General features: G+C 37.8%; 2 protein-coding genes across 6 annotated transcripts in view; one reads left to right on the forward strand and one right to left on the reverse strand.

The window, feature by feature from the left end:
- The window catches only part of LOC107715332 (transmembrane protein 45B-like), a 2,849-nt gene extending 682 nt beyond the window's left edge, over positions 1-2,167 (forward strand). The window contains exons 2-6 of one of the 3 annotated variants that reach the window (XM_016521426.1): positions 313-521; positions 1,022-1,225; positions 1,316-1,500; positions 1,593-1,735; positions 1,815-2,167. In XM_016521426.1, coding sequence (XP_016376912.1) covers positions 320-521; positions 1,022-1,225; positions 1,316-1,500; positions 1,593-1,735; positions 1,815-1,932 — 852 coding nt within the window. In that variant the 5' untranslated portion in view covers positions 313-319 and the 3' untranslated portion in view covers positions 1,933-2,167. The other 2 variants (XM_016521427.1, XM_016521428.1) reach the window with 2 other exon arrangements.
- Positions 2,168-2,286: 119 nt separating this feature from the next.
- LOC107715331 (nuclear factor related to kappa-B-binding protein-like) overlaps positions 2,287-15,399 on the reverse strand; it is an 18,701-nt gene continuing 5,588 nt past the window's right edge. For 2 of the 3 annotated variants that reach the window (XM_016521423.1, XM_016521424.1), the window contains exons 8-26: positions 13,838-13,922; positions 13,561-13,735; positions 13,360-13,471; positions 11,424-11,550; positions 11,212-11,289; positions 10,276-10,355; positions 10,147-10,193; positions 9,970-10,030; positions 9,664-9,838; positions 9,173-9,279; positions 8,966-9,089; positions 7,108-7,187; positions 6,752-6,966; positions 6,156-6,432; positions 5,819-6,028; positions 3,727-4,476; positions 3,412-3,518; positions 3,172-3,307; positions 2,287-3,069 (exon numbers count right to left, since the gene is read on the reverse strand). In XM_016521423.1, coding sequence (XP_016376909.1) covers positions 2,944-3,069; positions 3,172-3,307; positions 3,412-3,518; positions 3,727-4,476; positions 5,819-6,028; positions 6,156-6,432; positions 6,752-6,966; positions 7,108-7,187; positions 8,966-9,089; positions 9,173-9,279; positions 9,664-9,838; positions 9,970-10,030; positions 10,147-10,193; positions 10,276-10,355; positions 11,212-11,289; positions 11,424-11,550; positions 13,360-13,471; positions 13,561-13,735; positions 13,838-13,922 — 3,072 coding nt within the window. In that variant the 3' untranslated portion in view covers positions 2,287-2,943. The remainder of the gene's footprint in view (positions 3,070-3,171; positions 3,308-3,411; positions 3,519-3,726; positions 4,477-5,818; positions 6,029-6,155; positions 6,433-6,751; positions 6,967-7,107; positions 7,188-8,965; positions 9,090-9,172; positions 9,280-9,663; positions 9,839-9,969; positions 10,031-10,146; positions 10,194-10,275; positions 10,356-11,211; positions 11,290-11,423; positions 11,551-13,359; positions 13,472-13,560; positions 13,736-13,837; positions 13,923-15,399) is intronic. The other variant, XM_016521425.1, reaches the window with a different exon arrangement.

Raw genomic sequence — 15,399 nt, forward strand, 5'->3', positions numbered from 1 at the left:
GGTGGGGGGGGGGGGTTATCAGGTAACCAGAGCTGTCATAGTATTTTCTATTATATGAGCACCATAATACACTCCTATCAATAACATTCATATCTACATATTTATTTCTTTACTTAATGATTATCAGAGAGGACTGTTAAGGAATGATTATCAGAGAACTGCCTGTTGTAATAGCTTTAAGTAATAATGGCTTATCATACTGAACTTTGGTTGCTGGATGCTATTTTTATGTATTTTGTTCTGGTTGACATTGAAATATTTACATTTTTGACATTTTATAAAATTTTTAATAGTCAACATTGTTTTTTATAGGGGCAGAATGGCCAACTTCAAGGGACATGCATTACCTGGTACATTCTTCCTGCTGTTTGGCCTGTGGTGGTCGATAAAGTACTCGTTCCGACAGATACAGAGGAAAAAAGAGAGGCAACATGGAGACAGAGACAGACAAATGCACACTGTACTCTTCAACCGCATAGATTTAATTGAAGGAGCTCTGAAGATCTTTTTTGTATTTGTTGGTGAGCTGCGAATCACATACACAATCCTTTACACTGGTTTCCAATTGATTTCCTATAATAGTAAATGTATAAGGATGACATGAGGTAAAATATTCACTCTACTATTAAAATGAACATATATGGACATATATCTTGTGAATAGTTAATTATTATTATTATTATTTTTTGTACAACACCAAAATAGACGTTTAGAAGAATGTCCAAGCTGCTCTCTTCATTAGAAAGTGGATGGGGACCACAAGATGTAAAGACAAAAAATGCACCAAAAATGTATCACAATCTTGTGCACTAAATTACTCATCTAAAGCCATATGATAGCTGATTCACTGAAAATCCTGCTTTGGAATTGCCTGGATGGTTGAGGTCACCATTTACTGGAAATTGTGTTATAAATTTCCCTTGTGCTCCACATCTCAAATGTCATTAATAAATTAATTTTAACGTAGTTCTTTAAAAAAATAAGTGAAATTTTGGTGTTTTACACTGAAATCTATCTCTAGGGATCATGGCAGAGCAGTTTGTGCCTGATGGCCCTCATGCACATCTGTATCAGGATGGCTGGGTGAAGCTGATGAACTGGCAGCACAGCACCATGTACTTGTTTTTCGGTATCTCTGGCATTGCAGATGTTCTCAGCATGTCTTCTCGCCACGTGCCAGTTAGTCTTGACCGCCTCTCTCTTTCTTTGGCTCTCTTTGTGGAAGGTATCAAGCAAAATGAGCCAATAATGAAGTGAATATGCAGCAATAGCCCGCCATTGAGCTTCCTGAAATGTCATTGCTTCTCCCTTCCAGGGTTCCTTTTCTATTTCCATGTCCACAATCGTCCCGCTCTGGACCAGCACATTCACTCTCTGCTTCTGTTTGCGGTGTTTGGTGGATCCGCCAGCACAATGCTGGAAGTGTTTAAGCGAGATAACACAGTGCTGGAACTTCTTAGGGGCAGTTTGGCCATCCTACAAGGCACATGGTTCTATCAGGTAAAGACATCTCAGATTCATAGATGAAGAAAATTCTGGTAGAATACGTCAGTTATAATCATTCCAATATGGAGATATTTGTTATGTTTTAGATTGGGTTTGTGCTGTATCCTCTAAATGGAGAACAGTGGGATCTGGACAGACATGACAACATCATGTTCATCACCATGTGCTTCTGCTGGCATTATGCTGTGGCTCTTTTTGTTGTGGGCATCTGTTATTGTGGAGTTTTTTGGTGAGTGGACACCATTTTGGATGAATCAAAAAATGTCCATCGTTTCATTTTGCTTCCATTGCTCCCATCATCTTTCCAGGTCTTCAAAATGGTGTGAAGGAAGAAAGCTAGGCGACATGGAGATGGGCCGCAGAAAGTGCACTGCCTCGGATTCTAGCACCCAGAAGGCTTTGCTCCAGGAATCAGATGAAGAGTAGAGAGCCTGTGATGACTGCCAGGACTGAATGCAAAGCTTTTTGCCCTTTTCTGTTCTAGCAAGCTGTCTTCCAATAGGACTAAATTACTTTGTTTGCATAATTTCACTGCAAAAGATTCTCATGTGCTCATACTGAAAATATCGCATCAAAATTGACTTGTAAATAATGTGGTCACAGGTGTCAGAAGCACCTGGAATAACCCTGAGATTTGCCAAACTAGAGGTAAAGAATAGATCATGACATTCTTTTAATATATCAAACACATTTGAATGATATTCACTCCGAAATACCCATAATAGTTGCATAATAATGCATTCAAATGTTTCATAATGAAATGTAAATGAAGAATATACAAGCATTTAATTGTTTGTCAGTTTGATTCATGTTACTGACCACATCATGTAAACGAAGTGGCCCAAAACAGGCAAATTATTTGTTTTACATATACACAATTTAAATGCAGGGTTAAGCCCTAGATTCGGGTTGGTTCTAATGTAACAGTTTTTTAAATTTGATTTGTTTTGCTTAGCACAATCATTTATTTATCATCATCACACAAGCAGTGGCTACAGAATATAAACAGTACTTTTTAAATTACATTTCTTTAGAAGAACATAAGATATAAAAAGCACAAATAAACAAACTTGCCCGTGTACATGTCAACAGCTTCTAGAGAAAGGCCATTAACTTGAACCAAGATCATAGACTGATACAAGCCATATATCAGACCTTAATTCCCTTACAATATATCAGCATCCAAATCATACTTCCTTTTTCAACTTCAACAATCAGCATATAACTGAAATGCTGGGAACAAAGTTACAGGAAAAGCTGCGTCAGGACAAGACCAGTACTTAGAATCTGACACTGCTTTGCCCATATGCAAGGTTCATGGGAAAGTAGAGCAAGACTCTTTTTTTTTTTTTTTTGAGGTCTATGCTTCTTTTTTTATGTTTTATCTTAATCTGAAGAGAAATGGCTAGATCTATGGCCTTTAAACTATTGTAGGTCTCATTGAGGGTCTGGGTTTGTCTTTGGCGAGGGTGCAGTAGAGACCACCACCGTCGACACTGTGGATTTCGGAGAGTTGGCGGCTGTGCGCTGTAGCTGCTGAGCCGGTACCGTCTGGATTCGAACCTGGGGCAGAGAGACATATTCGTTAACTCGCATGTATGGTACGGCTTGTAAGACCAGTTTTAGTTTGTTTAAGAGTGAGCTGATAAAGTTTGATGAGTCAACCTGTGTGGCCTGTCCCTGCTGCTGTAGCTGCTGCAGCTGTTGAGCAGTCACGAAGCTGACAGGCTTGTTCCCAGCAATCAATTTGGTGCCTACCGGCATGGTAGTCAGGATAATGTTCCTCCCCAGATTGCTGATACTAAAAACAAGAGACATATTTGACTCAGATGATAGGGACCTTAAAAAGCCTGCAATTTAAGATTGCTGTTTGTTTACTATTAGATGATGAAACAGTATGCTCACTTGGTGCTTATGTTCCCCTTAAGTATGGGAGTAGTGACCACACTCTTATTTTTCAAGGGTTGGCTGAGGACAGACAGAGGCACCGTGATCCTTGTGGGAAGTTTCCCCTGAAAAGAGCAAAGATTAGAGTTTCAATCATCATTGTAACAGGCGGTTGTGCACAACAGACAGTGGCTCTGCTCCAAAGTCTGCATTGATAGGCAGCATCCTAACTGAAATTAAACCCCAGATTTGCAACACTCTATAGGGAGCAACAAAAGAACAAAACCAGTAACAAATGAATGAAATGCATCATATACTAAAATATAAACTTACAGCTTGTGAGGCTACTACAGTAGCACTGACCGGCACCTGTCTGACCGTGGCCGCAGCAGTGCCCAGAGAAAGCGTAGAGCCTGTGCCTGCAGGGCTCAGCGTCACGCCTTTGGCCCCTCCCACTCCACTGGTGGCTATAGTAACAGTGGCCGCCCCTGATGATACCGTGACAGGCTTTGTACTTGTGGTTGTGCTGATTGAGACAGTCTGACCTTGTTTCTGAGGGATCACACCAAGGTTTGGCACTATTCGAATAGTGGTGCCTGCTTTAGCGTCGGACGAGGTGACAGATGAGAATGTGCGGGCCTTGGGGTCAGCCATAGTGACGGCCAAGGCGGGCATGAGGCGGATGGTGGTGTCACAGGCAGCCTTCAGCTCCGGGTGAACCTTCACTAGGGTGGCCGGTGCTTTGGCAGCCAAGTTCTCAGCTGTTGCGGATGCAGCGGTGTTTGAAGTAGGTGAGGGCTGGGGTGCAGACACATGTAGTGTAGCAGAGATGCTCTTGCTGCCTGAGCTCGTGGCACTGCTCAGCATGTCTTGAGTGAGTTTGACAGTGGCCACTGGAGATTTAGTGAGGGTGGCCATCATGTCTGGGGTAATGCGAAGTACTGTCTGACCTTTAGCGTCGGTCGTAATTGAGGAGGAGGGCAAGCGGAGTACATCCTTCCCCTGAATGCGGAGGTTAGTGGCAGTGAGAGGGATCCCTGCCCCACTCTGGGTCTTTACACCTAACTGACCAGTGATTGCAACCTGAATGAAGCAAAAGTAAGAGATTCAACATAGGGCTGGACGATATGGCCAAAATTTACATCACGATATATTTCTTAATTTCGGTCGATACGATATAATTCTGATATCGATAAGAACACTATTTATCTGAAATAGAAATCTTTGTAACATTATAAATGCCTTTATCATCACTTTTGATCAATTTTAAGCATCCTTGCTAAATAAAAGTATTAATTTCTATCATTTCTTTCCCAAAAAAATAATAAAAAATTATACTGAAGGTTTACCTAACAGGACCCGTGCAGGACTCTGCTTTAAACTGCTTTGCGTCTCTCCGTCAGATAACCTCACGTGCATGATGCGCCATTTACGGGTATTTCCCGGCAGTGTTGCCAACTAATTTTCAGGGGAAGTTGCTAACTGTGCGTTCACACCGCCGCCGTCGAGAGCGTCAAAAGTCGCTCTGGCCGCCCTGCCAACAACGCTGTAGAAAGATTCGTGGACGCTCTGACGCTCTGAAAATAGAATGGATAGTATCCAGTATTTTAATTGGCAATGCACTAATAAATTCAGGCCAATATGATAAGTTGATAATTATTTTCAAGTTATGGCCCATATGACTGATATATATATATATATATATATATATATATATATATATATTTACACACACACTTTATACAAGGAAAGCACATAAAATGACCATTAATATTATTACAAGTATTATAAGTCTATTAATAAACAGTGAAATGTTTAGTCAAGTCAGGTCGGCTTGATTTTTTCATTTATTGCTTTTTATGGCATGCACCTGAGCCCAGTTTGGGTTTTGGATGTGCAAACCTACGTTGTTTTTTTTATTATTACCAGATATGTAAGCCATCAAACCTGGAAACTAAATTCTTAAAATTGTTCAAATGTTAAATGTAAATGGCTGATATTCAAATTATTTTGACACTAAAAACAATCATCTTAAATGCTACAAATGAATTTAGGTATTCACTGCACTATAATGTATAGTATAACAAGGATATTTATTTTGCGATTTAAGTTATCAGTGCTTTTAATGACTGATTTCATAATATTCCATTCATTCCAATGGAGTTAATACTGGTAATTGTCAGTTTATTTGTTCTTAGAACATGTTCTAATTTAGAATAATATATTGAAATAAAATTTTACATATATATTGTTTTTTTCCCCCTTGCATCACAGTGCTATAGTTTTGCTGTAGTTCTTGTAAAATTAGAAAAAGTGTTTTTTAATTAATACAAAGGGGGTAAATGTAGTAATAACATAGTAAAACATGTTTTACATTCAAAATGTACATTTTTTAATCAGAGTCTAATGCACTCTGAGTTTGTACCTGTTTGATAATATTCTGGCTGCTGACACCCTGCAATACTGCAGGTGATGTTGGGTAGTGTGCCGGGCTGGCAGGGGAGCTCGTCTGAGGTTTGGTTACTGTGACCGCAGAGGCAAGACCTGGAACAGTAAGACTGGCCTGACCCCGTGAAGACTGCACTTGAATGGGACTTCCTGCAGAATGGCCTCTTAGTGGTAGAGTCACCACCGCCTGCTCAAAGACAGACAACCAAGAATCTAATACAGGTACTTGACTGGATAGAGTTGGACACGTTGCCTGTTTATACCACACTGAACGCACACACGTTATTGTAATTTGAGATGCTGTAGTGATGCACCTGCGTGATGCTCTTTCCATGGGCCACAGTGACCGGCACCCTGATATGGTGAGGGCTCTGATGCACTAATGTGGCCGCCTGGCCTGCAGAGGACGTCTGAAGACCGGCCTGGGCAGTGACCACTCGCACCTGAGGCAGAGAGCCTGTGGCAACAGAGTGTGCCACTACCCGAGTTGCAGGCTGCGGAGAGGCCTGTTGGGAAACCTGTGGGCCAAGCTGACTGGCAGATAGCAACGTTCCTAATGGAGGCATGGAACGAGGAGACACCAACAGGACACTGTGGAAAAGAGAAATCAAATTATGATCATTAAAGTCAAATAATAAAGTATGGAGCATGTGAGTGATGATACAGCTGCATTTCAGCTTTGTGTTGCATTAAGGTGCGTCACTTTACTGAAATTGTGTCTGAATTTGTCCCTGTGAAATATACATTAAAGAAATTGTCAGTCAGTCATATGGGTTTTGAAAAAGACATACTGTGAAGTTGAAAAAATGATGACAAGATTTTTCTTTTTGGCTGAACTAACCATAAAGGAATTGGTATTTGCCAGATTCGCTCCTAAGGGAAATTCCTTAGTTGTTTATTAGCCACTGACCTGGGATTGGTTTTGACGGGTTCCGGGGCGCCTACTTTGGTTGGAGTAGCTGCTGTGGGAGGGAGGGGAGATTTAGGGGTTCCAGGTGTGCTTGGTGTGGGGGTGGAGGGAGGCTGAGACAAGCTGGCGGCTGCAATGGCTACTCCTTCACTCCCTGAGCTCTGACCAGCCTCTGCAGCACCGTTCTTACTTCCTGGCTCCTTACCACATGCCTTCTACATTACACACAAACATACACACATACAAATATAAACATATGCAACAGCTAATGCAAATCAGCATGGACCAAGAGTGACACTTTACAATTCAAATTAGTGTGAGGCAACAATGTCATGGATGACTGCGGAAGAACTTACAGGTTTGGGTGCTGGTTTGGGCTTCTGCTGCAGAGCTTTCTTGGCTTTGGCAGCTGCAGCCTGGGCCTGGTGTATTCGCTCTGATTCAAGAGAGATATTCATGTTTAGTACCTGGACCTATTTAACATTAAATCCAACATGTAACTAGCCAATTGTCCAGGCAACTTTTGCTCTTAACCTTTATTTGCATAGTTATTTGAGAATCAGGAGAAAGTTTAGAAGCATCTGATGTGCAGGGCCGTGTCTCTTAGCTGGGGAATGTTAACAGAGAAATGGCCAACTCTATGACAACATCCAGCTTGTTTGATGCAGGGTAACACTTTATAATAACTTTCATTTATAAATCATTAACAAACATTATATAATGCTTAACAGATTATTATATTCACATAGCTAGAAATATGAGATAATGTTCTTGTTAATGTTTACTAATGAACTTACTAAACATTAATGATTAACATATGATTATTTAATGTAAATTGAAATGCTTACAAATGTCAGTAAACTTTCAGTTCATACGATCTTCATTTGTTGGTCTTTGTTTGTTGTGTAGACCTCTATTTAAACATCTTAACAAATAATCTATTAATTATTTGCTCATGTTTTTGCAGTACCCAATCTAAAGTGGAAACTATTCATCATTTGCAAATGTTTATAAATGTTTACTAATCATTAATAGTTAATACCTTTATGAGCAGTCATCTCAATGGCAAAAAGTGTCCCGAAAGACCTGAATTTACCCTATTCACACATCTTTACTAATCATTTATTAATTATTTGTTCATGTTTTTGCAGTAGCCAATCTATAGTTGAAACTATTCATCATTTGTAAATGTTTACAAACGATTACTAATCATTTAGTATCTTTATGGGCATTGGACTTTTAGCTAATGCAACAAGGTTTGTGTAAAGGGTGGCTGATTAAGTTTAGCTAAATGCTTGCTAAAGACATAACAGATTGTAATTTTGGTGCAAAAAATGTTTTTATTGCCTCAACACTCACATTAGTATACTACTCTTCAGTATATCATTAAACAGGATATTCCTTGAATCATAAATAAACAGGGGCAAACAAATCATTTTTTAAAAGAAAATACTTGTTCATTTATCAAAGCAATATAATATAAACAGATTGAACCGTGTTCCCTTATATGAAAGTTTAATGACATTTGTAAGCATTTTAACTTACATGAAATAATGATTTGTTTGAACATTATCTAATGTTTAATAAGTTTATTAGCAAACATTAACAAGCACATTATCTCATGTTCACATTAACTCTTTGAATATACATATTAACTAATGATACATTATGCATTATTTAATGTTCCAAAATAATTTCTGGAAATTGAAATTAAGCTGAAAAAAAAAAATATATATATAAATATTTGATGAAAACTGTACTATTTTTAACTTATATTTTAGTTAGCACATAAGGCAGCATTTTTAAGATTAAGCTGAAATGCTACAATGATTAAAACTGCAATAAAAATAAACAAATGCTAAATAGAAATACAAATGATCAAAAACTAATGAAAATGACAAAATTACTAAAACTTAAGCTACGATTAAAATGAAAACTGAAAAAATTAAAATTATTAAGAAATATTAAAATAGTACATAAACAATACTAAAATTACACTGGTTTGGTATCATCCTGTCATGTCTGAATTTGCAGGTGTGTATTTACCCGATACGGCCTGCTAATCACTAAGTACTAAACCAGTTCTACTTGTCGGGCAATATAAATGGGATTCATTAGTGTGACAACAAGCACACGTACTGATCCACATTTTGCCCGTGGCAATGAAACCTTTCTGACTTTTTACGTAAATGCATTGGATACAGGGTTGCTCACCAAACTCCTCCTGGCTCCGGTCCTTGTGGAGGTAGATCCACAGTTTGCGGCCAATGTCGTATTTCACGCAAGGGTCTTTCTCATAGTGCAGGCGGTCAAGGGCACCGCTCACCACCGTGTTTACCTAAAAATGGACAAAATGTGTGAGTGTAACACTGACTAATGTGTTATAATAGTAAATACGGCAGCATAAAACACATGCAAGACCTGAGCGCTGGTGACATCGGGGGCTAAGAACTGGGAGTCCTTGAGTAACTCACAAATCTCAGCTCTAGTACCTTCTCCATTAGGAAGCCTGGCAGCAGCATCTCGCACTGTTTATGCAAAAAGGAAACACATGCATATGCCTTTTATCTTTCTTTATTGAACCTCAATTCAAGACCTGCTGAGAATAATGGTTCAGTTTTCACATGGTTCATGTCATTCCAAACCCATTTGAGCTTCTTTCTACTGACCGTTCTTGTCATAATAATTAAAGAAACTCTAATTGGTTTGGAATGACATGAGAGTGAGTAATTCTTTTTTGGGTGAACTGTCCCTGATAACTGTTATTATTATTTTAAGAAACTAATACCAGAAATTGGGAAGGAAAACAGGATCTTAATGAATAATGTATTGTACTGACATGGTTTAATAAACCATGTCAATAAAATACATTCCTAAGAGAACTACAGAAAGAAAGAGGACCCAGTGGTTACCGAGAGACAGTATGGTGACATAGGCCGGTCTGTCAGACCGCAGTAAAGAATGCTCTCGTGCTTTATTGAGCGACGTCTCCTTGTCAAAAACTCCCTTGACCGGTCCCACCACAGACTCAAAGCCGTGCATTCGGTAAGTGAAGGCTTTATGCGGCTGATCATAACGCTGCTGCTCCTAAAAAAACACAAAGACTTCAATGACTGAAAGAATAATAACAGACTAAATTCCAAAAGCAGTGTAACAATGTAAAAAAATATGGGTTTGACAGCATGCCTCCTTAGGGTAGGTGAGACCCAAGCACTAACCTGCTCTTGAAAAACATGCTTTTCCTCTCCTGTACTAGGCCTCACCACATAGTCAGTCCACCTAATAAAGAGTAGAAAAAACAACATGAAATGTCATGCATGTGTGCACCAGTCTCAACTAAAAAGACAAGGGAAGCTTTTTGTTCAAGTATGACACGTATGGTTAAGCAAACTCACACTCTGGGTGTTGGAGGAGTGAGCTCTGCGGATTCCTCTTCCTCTTGCTGTAAAACAAACATAGAATCAGAAATCGGTGAGTGTGTCATCATTACATCATCGTGAAAAAGCATATAAGCCATTTACTACCTTGACAATCACATGATCCTTTGACTCCAGCCATAACTGGCACAGGGCACTTAGATCTTTGTCTACCTCCTGACTTGGACCTGTACATCATCAGTGTAAAGAAATGCACACTATTGGTGGTTTTGATATAATTGAATGAAGTAGTGCATGAAATGTATGAATTTACACAATCTAAAAACCCCTTGATCTGAAAGACACCCGTTTAAAAAATTAAAAAAAAATTTTTTGTAGACAAATAAAAATTAAATGCCTTTACAAAAGTAATATTCTAACCATTTTTTTCAAAGACAAATGGAGTGTACACAACTGTTCAGTAAGACTTTAATTACTTTTATTCAGCAAGAATTCATTACATTTCATTACAGTCACTTTTGATTAATTTAATGAATTCTTGCTCATTAAAAGTAATTTTTTAAAAAGTCTTACAGAACGGGTGTGTACACTGCATTAGAATATTTTGTTCTCTGATTAGAATATTACTTTTGTGAAGGCATTCAAATTATATTTGTCTACGAAACTAATCCTGAAAAATTCTGAAAAAAATATTAAGCAGCACAACAGTTTTCAACATCAATGATATAAGGTTTCTTGAGCACCAAATCAGTATATTAGAATGATTTCTGAAGGATCATGTGACACTGAAGACTGGAGTGATGGCTTCTGAAAATTCAGCTTTGACATCACAGGAATAAATTACATTTTAAAATATATTATAATAGAAAACCGTTTTTGAAATTCTAATAATAATTCACAATATTACTGTTGTTATTGCATTTTTTTAATCAAATAAATGCAGTGAGGAAAAAATACTTTTTTAAAAATTCTAAAAAAAAAAAAAAAAGAATCTTTCCAAACTCAAACTTTTGAATGGTAGTGTATTATGCGACCTTATACATTTGAACAGCCTAGGTTTCCATTTAAAAGATCATCATATACCTATCCATTTCCATTGCTGGGAAAGTTCCTTGAACTCCACAAAAGGTACAAAGCCAGTAGGCAGAGCCATTACACCAGCTGACAGGAAAAAGAGATATCAAGCATAAGCCTAAATATCAACATGCATCATTCAAAATATAAATAATAAATGATAGCTGCAGGACTTTCTCATTAAAAAAAAAGATATAATCATAATAATAATTCAGGCATACCTTTGCTCTCTCCAGCGAGAAACTGTAGAGTGGGAACTACCAACTCTGACCAGCAGGGGGCCATAGAGAACCAGGGGTTGAGTGTGCTGGCCGGAGATGACTGCCACTGTTGGACCTTCTCCTCCACCTGAGAGCAACAATAAAAGGGGCAATCACAACACTTATTTCATGTTTAGAATGAGCAGCAAGGTCAGTGAAATACTATTAAACACCATTATTAAGTTTGGGCACTTCAGACTGAATGTATATTTCTCATGATTACAAGACCTTTTGGTCTAAAGCAAATGCTGAAATTAATTTAGCAATTTAAATTATGCCTAAGTATTAATTTATCTACAACTTTAAAATGTAAGGATTTTGGAGAGTTGGACAAGTTAATGAAGGACAAGAGGGCAAAAACTGGCCAAAATACACGGTAAGTCATCCAAAACTGTTTAAGCATCCCAGGATGCACCTCATGAAGAAGACTGTGCAGAGCCAAAGCATGATGAATGTAATATATTGCCATTTTTAATTGTTTCACTGCATAATTCCCATACCATATACACTACTATTCAACAGTTAGGTGTTGGTAAGATTTCTTTAAAATATTTTTAAAAGAAGTATTTTATGCTCATTAAGGATGCATTTATTTGATTAAAAATACAGTAAAACATCAATATTTTAAAATCACTTAAAATAAAAGCTTTCTATTTGAATGTATTTTAAATTGAAATTAATTCCTGTGATGGCAAAGATTAATTTTCAGCAGTCATTACTCCAGTCTTCAGTGTCACATGATCCTTCAGAAATCATTCTAATATGCTGATTTATATTTACATTTACATTTAATCATTTAGCAGACGCTTTTATACAAAGCGACTTACAAATGAGAACAATAGAAGCAATCAGACCAACGAGAGAACAACAGTATACAAGTGCCATGAATGTATTAAACTTAAATGGTAATGCATCTGTATAATTTTTTCCACAACTGCATATTTCCCATACTTCCATTTATGTTATTTAATAATTCTGATGACTTAAATATTAAACAAAATGGGGAAAATTGTAATGATAAAGAATAAGTGGCAACATTATTTTAAGATCCAATTCTTACTATTAGCTAGCATGCATATTACTAGCATATTGGCTGTTTATTAATATTTATATAGCACATATTAATGCCTTATTCTGCATGGCCATAATTTAGATCCCTTAATTCTACCCCATACCTAAACTTAACAACTACCTTACTAACTATTAATAAGCAGTAAATTAAGAGTTTATTGAGGTAATAGTTGTAGTTAATAGTTAGTTAATAGTGAGAATTGGTCACCAAACTAAAGTGTGACTGAATAAGTAAATGTGTCTAAACCTTTGACCAATACTTTATGTATACAGAGGTGCTACACGTACCGATGAGGATGTTGCTAGACTTTCCAGTCCGAGGATGTCCTCAAGCAAATGAAAAAAGCTCATAGATATCTCTTCCACTGTGTCAGGGCTCATCTGGGACTCGTCTATGGGCCTTTGATACAAAGTGAAACAGATGAGTGTGAGATATTTAAATGCTGAGAGTTTTGAACAAAGTATCTTATGTCCTGTAAAAAGACCTACTCTTCTTTAACGTTTTGTGGAGGAGCAGAGGGGACATCAGCAAGACCTGAGTTCACGGAAGCTGCCAACATCTGAACATCGCAGACCTCCTCGGATTCCATTTTTATAGGCCGCAGCTTTTTCTTTCTCCTCTCCTCCTTTATCTTCTTCTTAGGTAAAGCCAGGTCAAAGTTACTAACTATTAATAAGCAGTAAATTAAGAGTTTATTGAGGTAATAGTTGTAGTTAATAGTTAGTTAATAGTGAGAATTGGTCACCAAACTAAAGTGTGACTGAATAAGTAAATGTGTCTAAACCTTTGACCAATACTTTATGTATACAGAGGTGCTACACGTACCGATGAGGATGTTGCTAGACTTTCCAGTCCGAGGATGTCCTCAAGCAAATGAAAAAAGCTCATAGCTATCTCTTCCACTGTGTCAGGGCTCATCTGGGACTCGTCTATGGGCCTTTGATACAAAGTGAAACAGATGAGTGTGAGATATTTAAATGCTGAGAGTTTTGAACAAAGTATCTTATGTCCTGTAAAAAGACCTACTCTTCTTTAACGTTTTGTGGAGGAGCAGAGGGGACATCAGCAAGACCTGAGTTCACGGAAGCTGCCAACATCTGAACATCGCAGACCTCCTCGGATTCCATTTTTATAGGCCGCAGCTTTTTCTTTCTCCTCTCCTCCTTTATCTTCTTCTTAGGTAAAGCCAGGTCAAAGACAGCTACATGCCAAAAACACAGACACTGAGCACGTAGATTTCAACCAGCTGCAATAATTAATGCATTTCATAATTAAGAGAAACAACTAAGCATATCATTCTCACTTGTAACAGATCCTTTTCTGCCGATGTTGACTCGTGACATGATATCACCAAGATGGAGGTCGGAGGTCATCAGGTCAGGATGATCCTAAACATGACATCATTACTTATATCTATATTGTCTTTTAGTGCTATGTTTTTCAATCTTGTGTCAATCTTGGCAATCTTGGCACACGATGTGTGTGTGTGTGTGTGTGTGTGTGTGTTCCACAGTTCCTATTATGTTACATCATTACATTTTCTACTCACTACATACTGTTAGAGAAGTACTATTATTTATGTATGCATTTATTTTAATTTAATATTCATTATTTAATTTCACATTTTTTACACTATTTTTCTCTAAACTCTTTCATGGACCCCCCAGCACTCCCTTGTGAACCCCTGGAGGTCCCCGGACCCCAGTTTGAAAACCACTGTCCTAGTGCACAATGTAATTTTGGGCTTGATGTACTATTAAAACATGCTGTATCTTTAAGAACTTAAATTTTCCCAGTTAAAAATAACCATTTATTGTAAATAAGATGCTTTTTTTTTTTTTTTACTTATTGACATCACAGTTTCTTAAAGGCACAATATGTAAGATTTTCGTAATAAAATATCCAAAAACCACTTGCACAGTGTGATATATTTCATGCAGTTGTGCACTTACGTTATCCCAAAAGTTCCCAAGGATTTGTAAATCCAGAGAAATTCCAATTTTAAATAATGGCTTGTCCCTGTTCATTGTTGCCTATCAATGATGTAATGTCCGCGCTATCGGTTTCCACTTTTAGAAACTATGGCAACACACGTGGACAAAAATGCAGCTGTGTTAAACTAAATCCATTACGGCTGTCGCGAATAAAATGAAAATGAAATGAAAAGTGTTGACTGCAGCATTAAATTTAGATCTGCTCAATGTTGCACCATGATTCTTTTTCTGAGTTTTACAGTGTTGCGCATTCTAACCAATCACACACGAGTCTGTTGAGTTTATGAACGCAACGGCCAATCAGAGGCGTTCAGATGAGTCATCACTGAAACGCCGGAGTTTTGTTGTTCAGTGCGCAAGCTCACTGACTGAATTCTGCTCTCTCGCAAATTCTCTCATCATAAATAACAAAGTGCAGATGTACATATGTTGCAAGTAGGAGATTCATTCATCAAACAGAGTGTAGACAGCTTTATTGATTATAAGCGGAGTTTTTTTGAGAGTGCCTGGACTCGCGCTAGATTGAATTCCTTGACCATGTAAAAGTTCTTTGCTCGGTTTCTCTGTATAATTTATTCACTGTTTGGAACTTTGGAAGGTACAGGTAATTAAAAAAATAATTCATTACATCTGTGAATTCTGGATGGTGAAAACGACATCTCCCATCGTTCCACTCTCCTTCAAGCTTCACCTTTGTTATTGTTTTGAAAATGCGACCTCTAGTGGCGAAAAGTTACATATTGTGCCTTTAAAGGGTTAGTTCACCCAAAAATGAAAATTCTGTCATTAATTACTCACCCTCGTGTTGTTCCAAACCCCTAAGACCTTCGTTCATCTTCGGAACACAATTTAAGATATTTTTGATGAAATC

Source organism: Sinocyclocheilus rhinocerous, unplaced genomic scaffold (assembly GCF_001515625.1).
Source record: "Sinocyclocheilus rhinocerous isolate Xijiao unplaced genomic scaffold, SAMN03320098_v1.1 scaffold299, whole genome shotgun sequence".
NCBI lineage: Eukaryota > Metazoa > Chordata > Actinopteri > Cypriniformes > Cyprinidae > Sinocyclocheilus > Sinocyclocheilus rhinocerous.